The sequence below is a fragment of the Prinia subflava genome, chromosome 3, assembly GCF_021018805.1.
Source record: "Prinia subflava isolate CZ2003 ecotype Zambia chromosome 3, Cam_Psub_1.2, whole genome shotgun sequence".
NCBI lineage: Eukaryota > Metazoa > Chordata > Aves > Passeriformes > Cisticolidae > Prinia > Prinia subflava.
In genome coordinates this window covers 74506778-74524219 of record NC_086249.1, presented here as the reverse complement: position 1 = coordinate 74524219, position 17442 = coordinate 74506778, and the positions used below count along the sequence as shown (strand labels likewise).

Sequence of the window (17442 nt, the reverse complement as noted above, 5' to 3'; positions counted from 1 at the left end):
TTGATGATCTCACAGCAATTTATCCATTTTAATCAGAACAGGTTGTAAGCAGTCAAAGTAGATTAAGCAGATGAAAAGCCTTCTGGCTTACCAAAGCTTTGCAAGCAAATTGCTAGAGGACAACATGAGCCCCCAAAGTAAGTATTTTAGGGATCAAATCATTTAATATTAGTTTTTCTGTGATACCTACCAGGAAGGGGTTCATAGTGAGCACTTCACAGACCAATCTAAATGATTCTGTGATTTTAATTACTGTAATCTACTTAAGGAGATAACTGAAAGAGAATACTTTGGTCAATGAGCCTGCTGCCTTGCAGGCACCAGGTCAGACAAACTTCATTCATAAACTTTCTGAGCTTCATCTTAGAAGCAATAAGATATGACAATCTTCTCTCCCTGCTCCTACAGAAAGTGTTCCTCTGTACTTCCCTGTCTAACTGGTGTGAACACTTTTTTGCTTCCAGCATTTTCGAATTTGTTTGCCCTGTTTGTAGGGAGCCCTACACCTCTTCTCAGTGAACACTGGATCTGACTCACCCTTCTTAAACACAGATGCCAAGATGGAGAGGACAGGGGAAACAGCAAGGAAAAGAGTGCATGAGTAACAGATCTGCCAATCCATTGCTGTCACTTCTCCTTTTGGCTGAAAGACTTTGGTTGGTTGCTTGCTTGTTTTTTAGGAGGGGAAAGGTAGCTGACTACAGTCACCCCTACCTTGCATGAGCCTAGCACCATTTGGCTCTTTGTAGCAGAAACTAGACAGTTTTCACTGCTACTTTCCAGCTTTGCTCCAGCACTATCTGCAAGGGCTGAAAATTTTTCTGAACAGTCACTGTCAGAGTATATGCAACACAAGAAGACACAGCTGTTCTCTTTGAAAACCAGTCTCAAAAGCAGTATGAGAGAGAGCAAGCCTGCGAAAGGAAGCAGGAGAGGCAGTCAGGAAGAGTGAAAAATAAAAAGCTGGTCTTTTTGTTCCTTCTGTGACAAATCTGTATCCTTGGAAGAAACATGTCATACTGCATTTGGAAGAGCGCTATACACATGAATTTATACTAGAGAACACAGATTTGGGTAATGTGTTAGAGAAGATGGAGCTACTAGTTTGATTACTGTCTCCAAAAGCTTGTATCATTTGTGTCGAGAAAGCATAGAAAATCTTCAATTCAAATGAATATAAGTCTGTCTCACACTTGCTCCTCTGTTAGTCCTTAATACAAAACAAGCTGTCAAGGAAGGAAAAGACCAGCTTAGAAACAGTAAAGAAAATAAGGCAGAAAAAGGGACACTACAGACAGTGGAAAAGGAAAAAAGAACAAAAATGTGCAAGTTGTATTTGAGTCATTTGAATCTAGATAACCTAACTTCACAAAGAAAAGGTTCAGATGTAGGCTTAAGCATGACAAATATTCCCAGTGTGGAAAGACTTGGCTTGAAAAGACATGCAACTGAGGGCCAGCATGAGAGAGGGCTCTTGAAAAACAATCTCAGGCAGCACAGAAAAGACAACAAGTGGGACACGCCTGTTTCTGGCCACTTTCATTTAAAGAACTGATGGACAACAGCTTGAGAGCATCTAAAAGAGAAGCAGAACAAGCTTCACTGCAGACTCCTCACTGGAGCACATAACAAATGCCAAAGCCTCACACAGCTTTATAAAAGGGACAGGACAAAAATGGGATAAAATAAAGACCCCTGTAAAGGGCCACAAATGCACTAACATCCCACCATTTTTGTTTTACAGAAACATCTAATCACTGCTAGAGGCTGGCATGTTTCCTGGGAGAAATATCACCTCAAGCCCCCCTTATTTTCATATTCAGCACCTTTATGGCTGCTGACAGCATCAACAATTCTGGACTAGAGACAGCTTTGACCTCACCTGCAGTTCATATGCTTCTGCACTATCCAAAAGTTTGTTTTCTTTCTTTCATGATGGCCAACAGGTGGATTAAAAATATCTTTGTATTTCACTACTAAGGCTCATATGCAAAGGTCCCCTCACTCATCTCCCCATTCCTTCTCTGCAAACTGTTGTCCCTGAATCTGTGCAGCTGGCCAGCATTAATGAGACTAAATTTCAGATAAATGGTAACTCCAATTATTAAATTGCTAAATCTCTTAATAGCAGCCTCACTGTTTAATCTCAGTACATTATCAGATATAAAAAAAAATTCCTATGTCTCAAATAATTAAACAGGTAATGTGTTTTAGCACTTCTGCATGAAGAGCTTTAGCTTTTGAGCTAAACCTGCAGGGTTTCTAAATAGTTGAACTCTTTTATAGATACATGAAATTATCACGTTCAAGCATTCTTGGGAAAAGACCTTCAAAGGGTACTAGAAAAAAGTTAATCTGACCAAAACACTAACTTTAAAAGAAGAACCCTATACCAAGCTGTCAAATTAAAAGAAGACAAGCCACGAAGACAAGGTACGACATATTTTCTGGGAACTCTGCCTCCAGCCCCTCAGACCACCAAGTAACCTCTCTTCTTTTCATCATGATTATTTCTCTTTCTTCCAGCTTTTAATTGCTGCTTTTCTTCCCTTGTTCATGCAAGACATTACCTATCAAGAGTCAAGCAGTAAACCAGCAGCTCTCACAAAACTCCTCACTGTGTACTGCTGTGTTTGCTCTCAGTAACCTGTACGCTTGAATGCAGAGAGAGCACATGAATTTAAAGTTCATGCTAACAGCAAGGCAGCAATGAACATGCTTAAGGACTATAAAAAGGCTAAAAACTTCCTGTTCTCTCTCTCACCAAAAATATCAAAGGCCATGTGCAACACATACATTAATTCTCTCCACATTGCTGCTTTTGACTGAAACCAAAGCACTTCTGTGATGAAATCAGAAGTATGGTACACATACTGCCTAAGATCTGGCTCCCTTTAACATCTCTTAAATTAATTAGCCTGAATTAATTATCAGTAAACAAGCTGAGCCTAACTCAATTCTTGTGTACAGATTTTAAAAACAGACAAGCAACAGTGCTACAGGATCCTGCTAATGTCCTTTGGCACCTCACACTCACTTCACAAGCACTGTGGTCTGCAGTACGTCAGCCTTGTAGCCAGGATGAACACAGACTAAACTGTACAGGAGCTACTGAATGTCTTTCAATAAAGCTGATGGGTGGAAGAGCAGTATCTCATCAAGATTTTTATATGATTCTTAATATAGCACACTGAATATTCCACTATTGATCTCCAGATACATTAACCACTGAGTAGCTCCCTTAGAAATACATTTGACGTTCCTGTACAAACAGATTCCTCTAACAGAAGTTTCTAGGGTAAAACCTAACCACAAAAAAAAACCCACTTTTTTTTTTCCTTTGCAGACAGAATCTTGGATCTAAAATACAACATAATCATCACAGAACATGTCAGACAAGGAAAGCTCTCCAAGGAGACAGTGAAAGATGAGAACAGGCTTCCTCCTCTTCCTACAGCTCAATATTCACTATCACTTTACTGTCACTTCATGAGGCTTTAACCAAAACCTGAGTAAAGTCTAAAAGTAACACAAATCCTAAAAACAGCACACGAGCAGGAAGCATAGCTATGCAACATCTTGAACACTCTGCTTCCCCCTCATTCAAACCTTAGATCCTACCTTCCTCTTTCTATTTCCATTACTCACTCTCCTTAAAGGCTGCAATTGTAATTTGCAGTGAATACTGAACTCTTCCTTTCTCCAGGAAACAATCCTTTTCTTCACATTAGCACAGAATCAGGAATACAATTGTATTTGCATCATCTCACACTTGAAGATCCTGTTTCAAAATACCTCCCTGATACGCACTTAGCAGTGTTTTGACACACTCTGTTTTTCAGCACATCGTAACTACGTCATCAAAATGTCAGAATTTGGATGCTGTGGTTCCATTTGCCTTCTACTGGGGACAAATAACAGGCTTTCATACATTTAACAGTACTTGGTAGAATGACTCATGCTGCTTCACTTCAAGTACAGCCTTAGAAGTGGAAAACACTAAATGAATGGAGATGAACTTGTCAGCACTTGCTAGGAAGGAAGCTGCAGAAGGGTAGTAGAATAAATAAAAAGCTGCAAATAAATAAGCTGCCTTGCTAACCTGTTAGTAGATCCATTGTAGCAGTAGTTTGGAAGGAAATCATAATTGAGTTCCCAAAAGACATGAAGAGTGATTCTGCCGTAAGGGGCTGAAACATTATGGTTGGCTTCTCTGAACATGGCATCAAAGCTGTCCAAGGTCATATATCTACTCAGAAGCTTGTGAGTCATTTTGTTTATCTCTATCAAGCCATCCAGCTCCTATGAAAAACAAGGGGAAAGAACGAGAATGATGTATTTAATAAATTGGAGTAACTGAACAAAGTACATAAATAACCTTGAGGGAAGAGAGGAGTAGAAAGAAGTCAAAATGAACAATTGACTGTATCCCAAGAGGGGCTGGAAAGAATCAGTACTCTTGGGATTGTTTCTTAAACCTTTTGAGACTTCAAGGGTATTCAGGCACAGAATGGGTCTCAAACACAGATCAGTACCAAAACTTACTCCACTGAGCAAACTTAAAACTCCAACATTTAAATGGAGTCAGACACAGGCCAAAAGCACCTTTCAGCATTTCCTACTTTACAAGCAATCACAAAGTAATTTTTGCTCAGTTGAGCAACTGCTGAACTAACTATTGTAGCAGTTATATTAGGAATAACACCACATTTACCACAAATCCTTCTCATGGTCTAATCCAGTGAAGGATGTACAAAGATGCAATGAAAGGCCAGATCAGGCATTTACAAATGTCGTGAAGGTATCCACAAAATCAATAGCTGCAGACTACATGACTATATATGAGTACTGCATTTCATAATGTTTCTCCTCTTGACAAGAAATTCCTAGTATCTGTTCTGGCAATTTCTTTAAAATAAAATTATCCATTATCTGACATCAGACACTGAAAACATCAAATACAAAGAACACAACCTTTACTTCCAGAAAATCCAAGCACTGCTTTTAAAGATTATTGTGCAATGGCCTAATGAAGAAATATCCAATGGTTTTTCTAGCTGTGTATCAAGCTACTACTACCTTCCCATAGACTGCTCTCTGATTTAAGTGCTCCATACTTCAAAGGACTTTTAAACCTGTGAGCAAGTTAGTTCAAGGAAAAAAACACTATGATTATTATTAGAGAATTAAGTCCAGTTTGAGGAGAAAAAAATAGCTCAGTCTTGTAAATACCTTAATTTAATTTATTTATCTTGAAAAACAGCAGAAATTAGAGATTACTTAATCTATTAGGATCAGTTTCTTCCTGAGGAAACCAACCAGTTTTCAACAGAAAATATTTTGCATAAAACAAAACAAAAAAAACCCACCAAAAAACCCCAAAAGCCCAAAACAAAACAAAACAACAACAACAAAAAAACAAAAACAAAACAAAAAACCAGGAGCATGGTAAAGGGACAACCCTTAGTTCTGTCACTTTCTTACTGAAAGAATGAGAACCTGTGATCTAAGGAACACATCACTGATTGTTGAACCGGTTCTGTTCACTCAGCCACTAAGCGTGTACTGCACATAACAAAGATAAACTACATTTCAATAATTCAAAGTTTTAAAACCAAGAATTCAGAAGTCAAGAGGCTCTGTGGCCTCAGTATCTGACTTTTCTTCAGTAAAGAACTAAATTAAACCAAGACAGTTAACTGCATTACAAAACATCACTGGTAAAAATCTTATTACAGAAAGATCAACAGTAAACTCTTTTGCACAACTTTTAATTTATTTTTCATTCCAGCAGAACTGAATGTGCCTGATATTTTTCTTGCTGACTGCATGTTTACTTGTCAAATTCCTGCTGTCTTGCAATAAAATTTGGTTTTTAGCATTTTAATCAGGAAACTAACTCAAAAGGACACCTCAATATTGCACAGATGCTCTTCTTCCATAGGCACAAGTCAGATCTCATTCCTCCACAAAAAAATTATTTTTGTCATGCTACAAAACCAAGCTGCCTGAGTAAATAAATGAATTTTGATTCTACAGAGCATAAGGCTGGTGGTTTTGATCTGCAATTTACCTATAAGCATAGGCAGAAATGGGGGCTTACAAAAATTTAAACACAAGGTGACTGCTTTCCTTGTTTTCTCACAAGTACATGCCTTCTCTACATTTTCCTTGCAAGGCCCTCAGCTGCAGTAGGGTTGAGGCTGTTCCACCTCAGCACAGCACTCACCACGATGGAAGTCAAATCCTCACTCTCGAAGCGGCCGATGGCCAGCTCCATGGACCGGTACATGGCGGCCGAGATGCGCTGCGTGATCAGGCGGTTCAGGTCTATGGACCTGCCCAGGAGCTAAAGGAAAACACAGTGAGGTTTTCAACTGGCATCACCTTACAGGACTAACTGGACAAGGACTGTGACATTCCACAGATTAACAGACGCTCACTTTGCTTCCCAAACATACTGAAACAAAGCAGATGGACAAAACTTACAAATTCATGAGCAAATGCGGTACTACAATTTGCACTCCGATTCTCACAAAAAGAAGTAAAAGTACACATTGCATCTACATTTAAGTACCTTTATCAGCATTTTTATGCTTCCATGACATTGTGCCAACAACTTACTGAACACTAGTGAAAGATATTACTAGGAAAACAGTGCTACCACCCATGGCATTCCTATTTGGCTCGTGTTTACTTAACTGCAACAGATATTTGCATTAAAACGGGATCTTTCAAGGGTTTTCTTCTTAATTTACACCTTCATGTGACAAAAAAGCAGATCTCAAGCGTTCAGTTATGCTACCAAGATGACAGAACATGAAGCACAAAATGAGTTTTGTCTGCCTACATAAATCACACCACTGGAAAGTTGCCAAGCAACTCCAATACAACACAGTAGGAGTTAACTCACTTGAACGTGTCTCTGCTTCAGCAGTGTCTCGTAGCGGTTGGACTGCAGCAGCTGAATGGTTGCTCCCTGGTTCTTGCACTCTGAACGCAGCCGTTTGTCCAGAAGCAGGCTATGAAGAAAGGAAGAAAATGCTTAAGGTACACCAAACAGCAAAGCAGAGCAGAAAAGTGTGAAGAAGAGCTCTCGTGGTGGAAGGAACAGCTACCTGCCAGCCATTGCCTTGTAGTATGCAAATATTTGGTCTGCCAGCTTGTAGACAAATTGGTCAAAACACAGGTTTACCTTGGGGAGAAAAATATCATATGTTTAGAGATACTTAAAATTAAAAAAGAGCTTATCTAAGACCTCCCACTGTTTATCAAACATAGTCAAGGAATTTGATAGATCCAAATTTCCCAGTACAAGAGAAGATGTAATTCAATTTTCAGCATTATTATTATTAAATTTCCAATTATTGTTATTATTGTTGTGAGGGATATTTGCACAGGTCTACAATTTTCAGCATTAACGTGAAGCATTTTTGGACAGGTCTACAGGTTTGTTTACAACATATCATCCAACCAGTTACTCATCTTCTGTTTGGTCTTCTCAGTTTTTCTACTATCCCCAGCAGTTCTGATCTCTTACAAAGGCCTTGCCTTTTAGCATGACTTTCACATTCAGGTACAGATTAGTGGGTAAGGTTACTTTACCTCTGCCTCAATTTCGTCATAGAGGAACTGTTTCTTAAATTTGGTAAGTGCATAGTGAGCACTGTCATTATAAAGGTCCAAAGAATACAGAACATACCTGCAAGAAAAAGAATAAAACAAGAGAGTTACACGTGTATAAAAGTCATGATTCTTTAGGATGGTGCGGTCAAGATGATGTAAGCCAGTCAATATTGTAATCCACAAATGGTTCACGAAAACAGGATCTTCTTCGTTTTTAGTTTATATAAAAAAAAGAATCACAATTTTTCCTTTAGGAAAATATTTGCTGGTTCAAGAAATACCTTCTCAAAGACTACTTGTTAAAATCAATTAAATCAGGAACATTATAATAAGGAATGGCAATCATTAAAGATAATCATACAGTGGAAGAGCAAGTAAGGAAGAGTAAATGGGTCTTACTCCATCATTGATGCCTCTTTTGTCTCCAAAATATGATCCGTCAAAATCCAAGGCATGGACATCTCAATGGGAAACTGGATTCTTCTGCCCATGGTCAGCTCTAGGAAGAATTCCCTGAACCACAGCTGGGACAGATCACAGCATTGCTGCAGGGTTTCTTTCAGAATAAATAAGGGAGAATTACACTTCTTATAGAAATACATCAGGTACAATACAACTGAGATTCTGATGATGCAATGCAAAACAAAACCAGCAGGTGCAAGTCACTAGAGCTGTACATAGGCCAAATAATCTAAAGCAAATTCAAAATGTAAAGCCCATGACTTTGTAAGAGTTTTGAACTCCTCACTGGCCCCCAAAGTGGTGCCTTTTTATAGAAAAAAAAAAAAGAGTGGAAGTGGACAAGACTGTCAGTTAAATATAAAAACTGTGTATACTAGTAAAAAGGGATTTCTAGTTTAATTTCTCAGTTGGGGGCTAAGAAAGCCATACACTGAATTTGGGAAGCAGTAAGTGAAGGAGGCAAAATTGCACTGGAACTACCAGTACCACCCCACTCTATGGAGGACTGAATCGCTCCACATGTTCCTGTTGATTAGATGGGCAGGTAATGACAGACAGATGAAGTAGGGATTAAAAAAACAAGTTTTTAAGGATGCTGTCAAGGGCCCAGAGGTGTGCTTCCCACCTGTCTGGAAAACACTTGGTACAATCCTTCTTTTCCTGAAGGCTTATGAACTGAAACAGCAATGAACTTTTTACACTAACACCTTCTGAAGACCTTTTGCAGCTCTGTTCCCCAGTAGCAGCATGATACTAACAGGCTCCCCCTTCTCCAAGGGTAAAGGAGACCAGCAGCAAAACAAAAACAAAAGACAACACAGCATGGTGATGACAAGGACTAGGTACACTCAATGTCAGTAGGTGAATTCTTTAGGACAGCATGTTTCCGATTACAATTAACTGAATAGCAAGAGTGGTGAAATGACATCGAATTTACCACAACAGAGAATTTGTCTCCTCTGTACTTAAAACAAAAAAAAATCTTCCAAAACACAAAAACTACTTCCTTTAAAAAATTTCAATGTGTACAGGCTTATTGTTTATATAGGTACATACATGAAGAAAATAGAAAAGGGTAACAATATGAAATTTGACACATTGGAAACACACGTATAACAAGTCAAAATAAAAATCCCACCACAATACTAAGTACCATCTCAGAAAAAGTTTGGACAGACCAAGGCTTTTGATAAATAAACCAAAGGTTAAGTTGACTTAGGCAATCGGAAACATTTTCCAGGTCGTGTTAGAGGTGTTAGGACATGCTAAGCTGGACACTGATCATCTACATATCTTACCACTGAAATTTATCAAATGAGTGTAGAAGAAAGACTCGCGATGGAATTTTTCTATGTCCAATATGGTGGGCCCCTCAAGGCTACTTCTCAAGGTTTTCTTGGAACCACTTTTGTCAGCAATGAGGGACTCTAACATAGTTCTCACCATGTAAAGCTGTATCATTAAAGGAAACAATTATGGTGGAAAGGGGAGGGGAAAAAAGGAAAATACACATGGTACATTAGTTGAGCAACACTGAGAATTACTATCAGTAAGCGACTGCTCCACTTCAAACTGAAAACTGGCACTGTGTGGATAAAAGCCTTTGAGGCAAGAGGAACAGATGCAACACTAGCCTACACACCAGCACAAATGCCTACCCATGCCAAGGGGACCTGCACTGACACTCAGCAGCAGACCATTTGCAGTGGAACAGTTCACATCTCCACAAAAAGTAAAAGTAATAAGTAATGTCTTACCACCAAAGTTTAAAAGAGGCGGATAGATGTAGGACTGCCTCAGAAACTTGTGTGTCACATGCAATAGCTTTTCCAATCCCAGAGACTTGAGCTGCTTCAACAGCTCAGCAGAGTTTAAGGACTCTGTCATAGTGCGAACCATGAAGAGCTAAAAACCAACAGACAGGGGCAGGCAGGGGAAGAGAATTCGTTAATAAAAACACATGGGTAAATAAGGAACGGGAAAGAGAAGCAGAGAAAACATGTTAGTTTGTTAAAAATGAAAAGCAGCACAGTAAGCATGCAGAGGAGGTCATACAGAAAGGTTGTTCAGAATAATCACTGCAATCTGAGGCTCCCTCAAGCAAAGGGAAGTTCCTGTTCATTTCAGAGGATGCTCAGAGAGCCATTAGCTTATCAAATAATTTAGAAAATATTTCCAGGTAGCACCAATTACCCATTCATACACAGCCATTTTAGAACTGCCTGAAACTGAGGAAAACCTGTCTAAAATGGATATATTTGACCTCTTGCCTTCCTGTCAGCCCAGACAGACAAATGTGCCAGCCCAAGAGCAGAAAAAGCAGACAGAACCACATACTCTAAACAGCCTGTTGCAAAGGTGAAGCAAAGCCCTTAAAGCACAGGAGAAGCAAACTGGTGGTGATATTTAACCTTTTCTTTCACCCCGGGAAATCAAAAATCAAAATAAATTTTCTGCAATTATCAAAAAAAATCATAATTAAATCAATCTTATCACAAATTAAGCAACTTTTTACTACCCAAAATTATTAACCAAACATGCTCTCTTTCCCACAGATTTTAGCTACTAAAAGATTGTCTTCACAAACCACAGTTGCCTTAGATTTTTTACCCCAAGTGCTTAGTACCTCATTTTCTCAGGTGAGCTATGAATATCAGACCATATACTCTCCAAACAAATCCACAAATGAAATAAAAAAGAGAACTATATGGAGGTAACTGGAATGAGCATCTAGGTATGGGATTTTGATGACTGCCACAGAAAAAAATTGAGATATCTCATTTCAGTGACAGCAGAAGACAAATTAGATTCTAGGGAACAGCTTTATGACTCATTACTGAACACAGCAAGGGATTTTGTCAGAAGTCACATACTTTCCCATATTTTAACAGACATTCATTTATATTTTAAACATATTTTAAAACTACTAGACATCTACTGAACAGAGTGATTTAATAAAAAAATTTCACCAGCCATACCAGAGATAGAAGTCAGCCAAGAAATAATTCAAATAGTTCAAAAATATTATTTAAAGAACATTAGGAGCTCAATAAGAAAATATTTGTTCCCAGAAAATCAAATTAAAGAGACTGAACACTTGGAAAAATTATGTATCAGAGTAGAAAATTACAGCAATCCAGGCAGAGGATCTTGGTTAAGTGCATATAATTTTGCAAATATAAATCAGAGTAGATTTTTAGCATTAAAAAAAGACCACAATAAAACCTGCAATTTTAAAATAGTTCAGGACAGAAAGGAAACACCTCATGCAATAATTGTGGACAGGCATCACAGCCACCAGACAGGAAAATACCTGAGTGCTGGAGGGTCCAACTGCACGTCTTGGGACTTTGATGTCAAAACCACTTTTGGGGTCCTTCTCTCCCCGCAGAGCTGGGTCATTGAATGGCTCGTGACCTGCCTCCCAGTCACACACTGTCTTCCTTATGGCCTGCAAAACACTGAACACAATTCCCTCTACTTCAGACTGCAGCACATCCAAGTGCCCTGATAGAACATTTTAATTTTTTTAAGCATTATTCCACGAGCACAGAAATTTTGCAACAGCATTCAGGAGCTCAGGATAATTCCAACTAAGAACAATGAATTTCACCAATATTTTCCAGAATGACACATCCACAAAATAACCACTCCATGCTGTTTATCAGAAAAGGTAATCCAGAGCCCTTAAAGACCCTCTAGTTCCAACTTTCCCCCTGCAAAGGGCAAGGACATTTTTCACTAGATCAGATTGCTCAGGGCCCCATTCAACCTGGCCTTGAACACTTTCAGGGATGGGGCATCCACAGCTTCTCTGGGCAAATTGTTACAGTGCTTCATTACCCTCCAAATAAAGGATTTCTTCCTAATACCTAATCTAAACCTTCCTTTTTCAGTAACACCACTGCTCCTTGTCCTGTCACTATCTGCCTGCATAACAAGTCCTTCTCCCTCTTTGCCATAAGCCCCTCCCAGGTACTAGAAAGCTGTGGTAAGGCCTCCCAGAGCCTTCTCTTCTCCAGGCTGAACTACCCCAGTTCTCCCAGTCTGTCCTCATACCAGAAGTGCTCCAGCCCCCAGTCATCTTCATGGCCTCTGGACCCTTTCTAACAGGCCCACATCTTTCTTGTGTTGAGGACCTCAGAGCTGGATCAAACCAAATTCATGCTAATATGAATATATATTCACTATGAATTCAATTAATACTCAATCAAACCAAAGCAGATTACTAACCAAATTAAAGAGAGACAGTAGCAGCTTGAAATGAAAAAAAGCAGAATTCCTGTTTCCAAAAGAAATTAAGATTCAAGAATTCAGCTGAAATTTATACAAACAGCTTCATACTTTTAGCTCCAAATACTGAACTGGAACTCAGATACTTGGCAGGAATACAGTCAGACATATCCTGTGACATGCTGAATGATCAAGAAAATATCTCATCCCAAATCTAAGCAGGTATAAAAGTAATATTTTTCTACTTCATTAAAATCCTGCAACAAAAAGACTCTCCCTGTAAACCTGATAATGTGGAGCAATTTATTTATTTTTAGCTTATGATGATATTTTTGTGGTAGAACCTTTAGCAATAGCCTAATTAGCTAAGGACTTTCACCTCTAAGAGCTTTGCAATGAAATGTGGGAGTAAACAAATGATAAACAAGTCAAGACTAAAAGCAAACAATTAGGGACAAAAAAAATAAGGTCAGGAAATGTCACCAATCAGCGTGGGCAGATGGAGCACTGGAAGAGAAGTGTAAGGCTATTAAGCAAAAAGCAGCAGAAGCTGAGAATTAAGACAGAATGCTAAGAGAGGCAGAGAGAAGAGAGAGTGGGATAAACATGAGACATAAGGAAAGGAAACACTGGAATCATAAAGTGGACAGTGAAACCTTCCTTCAAAATACAAACACTAATCTTCCTTTCAGTATTCCTGTATTTGTATTTTCTTAAAACAAAAATAAACAACGGGGAACACAAGACTTCCTAAAGTAGTTCTAAGAGGCTCAGGACAGTCTGGACTTCTGCTACAGCCATGCTGGCAGCCATTCATTTTTAACTTCAGACTTCTTCAACTTCCAATTTGTATCCAATCAAATTAACCACGAATGCCAGACAGATTGGGAGTACAGACTTCGAGAGGTAGAATTAAACATCTGTGCAATTCTGCAACTAATTTACTGAGGTCTTGAGGAAAGAATATAGAAAAAAATGAGAACAGTAATGCTACCTCTGAATGACATTTTTCTTCTTTTTAATGGCTTGTCTTAATGGCTCCCTAAGTGTGACCTGGGCAAAGTCCTGAAGAGCTGCATAAATTGTATGACGAATGGCATGATTGAAAACACTTTCCATTCGTCCCATCAGCACCTGCAGACCTTTGATCATGGCAATCACCTGCAAAACAAACCCAGACAAATGTATTTTTCTTATTTTGTTTGTATACTTGTACAAACAGTGCATTTTCAAACACAAAATTGAGAAAAGGGGAATTAACAAGTTACAAATGATAAAGGATAGATTTGCTGTGCTCCTCCCATATGCTGAATGGAGGAACACACATTGTTTCAGAGTCAGCACAGGGCAGGCTGTCCTTTTGCAGTAGGTATGCAAAATGCTTATAGAGAATGTTCTCTTTTGTATAGCATTAATCTTTTGGAAAATCCCTATAGAAAAAACATTTCTCTTACCTCAACCAAAGCAAACTTCTCCTCACTAGTATAATTGTATCTTGTTGCTCTTTCATACTCTTCTGCATTGTCAGGACAATCTTTATTAGAATATTTGTCAGTTGGGTGAACCAGCTTCCATGAGTACTGCAGTTCACATGGCAGAAGAGGGAGAAAAAAAGATGGGCAGGACAAAAAGAAACAAAAATGCCTGAGAAATACAAAATACAGCTGGACACAAATAACATGCTTTGAGAAACACCACAATGTTTTCATGAATATTTGAGGAATAGTATTTGATACTAAGTTCAAATTCTGAAACTACTATCTGGTGGAAATGCCAAACAATATTTTTCCTAAAATCTTTTCCTGAAAACCAGCAATTCTGTATTATTCCAAAGAAACACATCTCAAACTCAACAGGTATTGCACTTAGATGCAAATGTTAACACAGGCAAAAGTTTCTTCTCTGCTTTAAATATGAGAAACACAGAAAGACTTCAGAACATAAGAAAAACAAATCCATCAGACCCACATACAAAAAGAAGAGCTTACTACTTGATGAAATATTCACACATAGATTTAAAAACACAACCAGAAAACTGAAGCCACAAAACCCCAGGCTTGGGTTGTTGGTTTGTTTGGGTATGGGGTTTTTTTGGTTTGGGGGGAGGAGGAGGTGTGATTTTGAAGTTTACTAGGCTGAAATGTGTGGCAATAGCTGTATTAGCTGTGACAATATGATCTGCACAGCATGCACTTCTCTTAAATACTGCCTTTTCAGTCAGTACAAACACAGCTCAAAATGTTCCTGAGCAGTGTCAGGCTGGCCTAATATCCACCAGGGTACATCAAGTGAAAAATCCTAGTGATATTTAAATAAAATGTTCTCACAGTTTGAGTTCAGCACATAGTAAGATCTGGTTGACACCACTTTAGCATAACTGTTACATTACAGAGCAATATAAATTTGCCCACTATAATGGATTAACAGCACCTATTCACCTATGGCAAAAGGGAGCATCACAGCCTGAAACCTGAGTGCTATGAAGATGACACTGGGAAAATGATTAAACAAAGATGAAGTCCTTTGGGGGCATTAAACTGACAGGGCTAAGATGCACAGCAAACATACACTGCCAGTTTTTATCTGAACATGATGCATGTAACTATGTTCATGCATACTCAGTGAAGGTGGAGACAGGTAAATAATTAGGACACTCCATATTAGAATAAATTCTCAGTAGGACAGGAAGCAGATGAACACAAACTTGAACTTAAATAAGTATTTATGGGAATCCATACAAACTAGAAAGACTATGAAAAGCAGTGGGAATAGCCAAAAAACCTGCTGTGATGCTCGGAGAAAGTTTGTCCTGGAATGAGTAGGACAGAAATAGAGCTAAGATAAGAATGAGAGACTTCCTTCAGAGACATAATAAAATAGCAAGATTTTCACTGTGAAGAGATGCAGCAATGTGAAGTAATGCAGTAATTTGTGATGACAGAAATAAAGGGTGCATGTCTAGGAGTTATAGAGGCAAGGAACAGATGACAGCAACCTCTCCTAAGAAGAGAAAAGGAGAATAAGAATTTCACCAAAAAACATACTGTGGATTTAAATAGGAATCGGATAATACAGAGAAAAGCATGACTCATCTACTGGCTTTTAAAAGAGGCAGTTAAAAATACAAACGAGAGATAAAACTGGTTCCCCAGCTGTGCCCACTGTGACTGCACTGGAATCACATAGTGCAAATTATTTCATGCCTCCTGCGATATCTGAGGCAGAAGAGGAGCAAGTCTGGCTTCCCTCATACAGGAAATTACATTTCAACCCTTCCTAGAATATGTTTTGGTTCAGCTAAGGCACACAGCTTTTGTCCAATGTCTGCAGCATAACAAGGACTCCTGCACCCTCCTCTTCAATTTCTGCTTTAAGCAGCTCCTTATTGGAAAAAAGCACAGTAACTTTTCTAACTGGCATTTGTTTTTAAAATAAACTATTAGAATATAGAGAAGAAACTCAGCATGTTCCTTATTTCCCTTCCCTCATCTCCTCTCACATTTTCCTTTTCCTGCATTTACTTTCCTTTTAACTTAAAGCCCAATCTAAAGCCAATGGGAACCCTTCCATCCATTTTTGTGTTAAAACCATACATGCTTCAATTTACTCAGCAGTGATATCTAAACATAGCCAATTGGAGCTGTTCTGTCACCTCCTCAGTGACTGCATGTCAGTACAGATGTTTCTAACAATATAATTTTAAACAGTGTTTAAAAGGAAGTGATGAAGTGTTAGTCCACAAAATGTTTGTATCAAGAGTGATATTAAAACATCTGGTGAAGGTTCACAGGTGTCAGGCTACCCATTAAACAGAACAAGTGGAATGTACTGTGTGAACTATGAGCTACTGGATCTTCAGAGCAGCAACATTGCTCCTAGACTCTGAGAACTTCATGTGTCATCCTCTGAGAATGAGGTTTGAAGCAGAAAAGCAGTGAAGGAAGATGGAAACTAAGGGAACAAGATTCTTGTTAGGTCTCTTACAACTCTGTGATCCTCTGAAAACATAACATGCATTTTTCAGTCCAGTAAAGCAAAGCTGTTTTATTCTGTCTAACCTCACCAAGCCACCTCTCTTTCATCTGCTTTTATTTCCCATGTTACATACCACTTCCATGACATGGGCACTCCACTGGGAGAGAAGCTGCAGGCCTTGGAGAGAGAGATCAAAGAGCTTCCGATATTCTGCATCTGTTTTTTGAGCTTCCTGTCGACCAGACCCAGTCACCACCTAGACATTATAAAAAAACCCAAAAAACCCACATCAGAACATGCTGTATTCAGCATCCACAGCCAAATTTCTACATCAGCTGCAGCACTAAAACACCATCATATACCAACACCTGCTCTAACATCTAACATCAGCTTTTTCTTCTAGAGACTTAGGAAACTTCACAGTTTTTGGTCAAGAGATAGAAATCACTGGTATCCCTAATGACCATAATATTGTTGCAGATGAATTCAAGATATCAATTATATATGATATACATAGTTATTTGTTGTCTCTATATACTATATACGTACGAATGTGTGTATACATATGCATTTCTGTATCCTTTTACTAATCTCTTAACTTTTAGTTTTGTTTAAACTGTTACAGGCACCTGTTTGGAGTAAGGACTAGATAACACATTCTAAATGAGACACCAAAATTTCTAGGATAAATTTGAGACACATAGAGAGAAAGAGGCAGAAGGACATTAGAGTTTGTATGATGTGCCTTTATTATGCTAAATTTAAATATTGCAAATATAATTCAGAGAAGTGAGATTAGACCTGCAGTCAGCTTTTCTTGACTCAGGTGGCCAAGCTCTGTCCTTTGGCTAGCTAGAGATTTACCTGCTTTTCAGATACTTAATGAGTGACTCATTAACTGTTAATGAGTGACGTGCAATTTGCACACATAGCTCTAACCCCACTCACCTCACTGTTGCTGTAACGAGCCAGTTCAGATATGAAACGCATGTGGTCTTCTCTGATTTGGATCATCTGCTCACATATATTGTACTGGGGACTGCTGCTGGAAGATGTGCATGTCCATCTGGTTCAGAAGACAAAAAAAACCTCACCTAAATCAGTTTTGACAATAAACAGCACAACTGATACTGCAAAAAAGATCCA

General features: G+C 38.6%; 1 protein-coding gene across 2 annotated transcripts in view; it reads right to left on the bottom strand.

Moving 5' to 3' along the window:
* Positions 1–17442, bottom strand: part of CYFIP1 (cytoplasmic FMR1 interacting protein 1) — a 76312-nt gene that overhangs the window by 31996 nt on the left and 26874 nt on the right. The window contains exons 11-22 of one of the 2 annotated variants that reach the window (XM_063392503.1): positions 17245–17362; positions 16430–16552; positions 13776–13901; positions 13316–13482; positions 11402–11549; positions 9387–9540; positions 8026–8182; positions 7606–7702; positions 7119–7195; positions 6914–7022; positions 6230–6349; positions 4103–4302 (exon numbers count right to left, since the gene is read on the bottom strand). In XM_063392503.1, coding sequence (XP_063248573.1) covers positions 4103–4302; positions 6230–6349; positions 6914–7022; positions 7119–7195; positions 7606–7702; positions 8026–8182; positions 9387–9540; positions 11402–11549; positions 13316–13482; positions 13776–13901; positions 16430–16552; positions 17245–17362 — 1596 coding nt within the window. Of the gene's footprint in view, positions 1–4102; positions 4303–6229; positions 6350–6913; positions 7023–7118; positions 7196–7605; positions 7703–8025; positions 8183–9386; positions 9541–9845; positions 9994–11401; positions 11550–13315; positions 13483–13775; positions 13902–16429; positions 16553–17244; positions 17363–17442 lie in introns of both variants that reach the window. The other variant, XM_063392505.1, reaches the window with a different exon arrangement.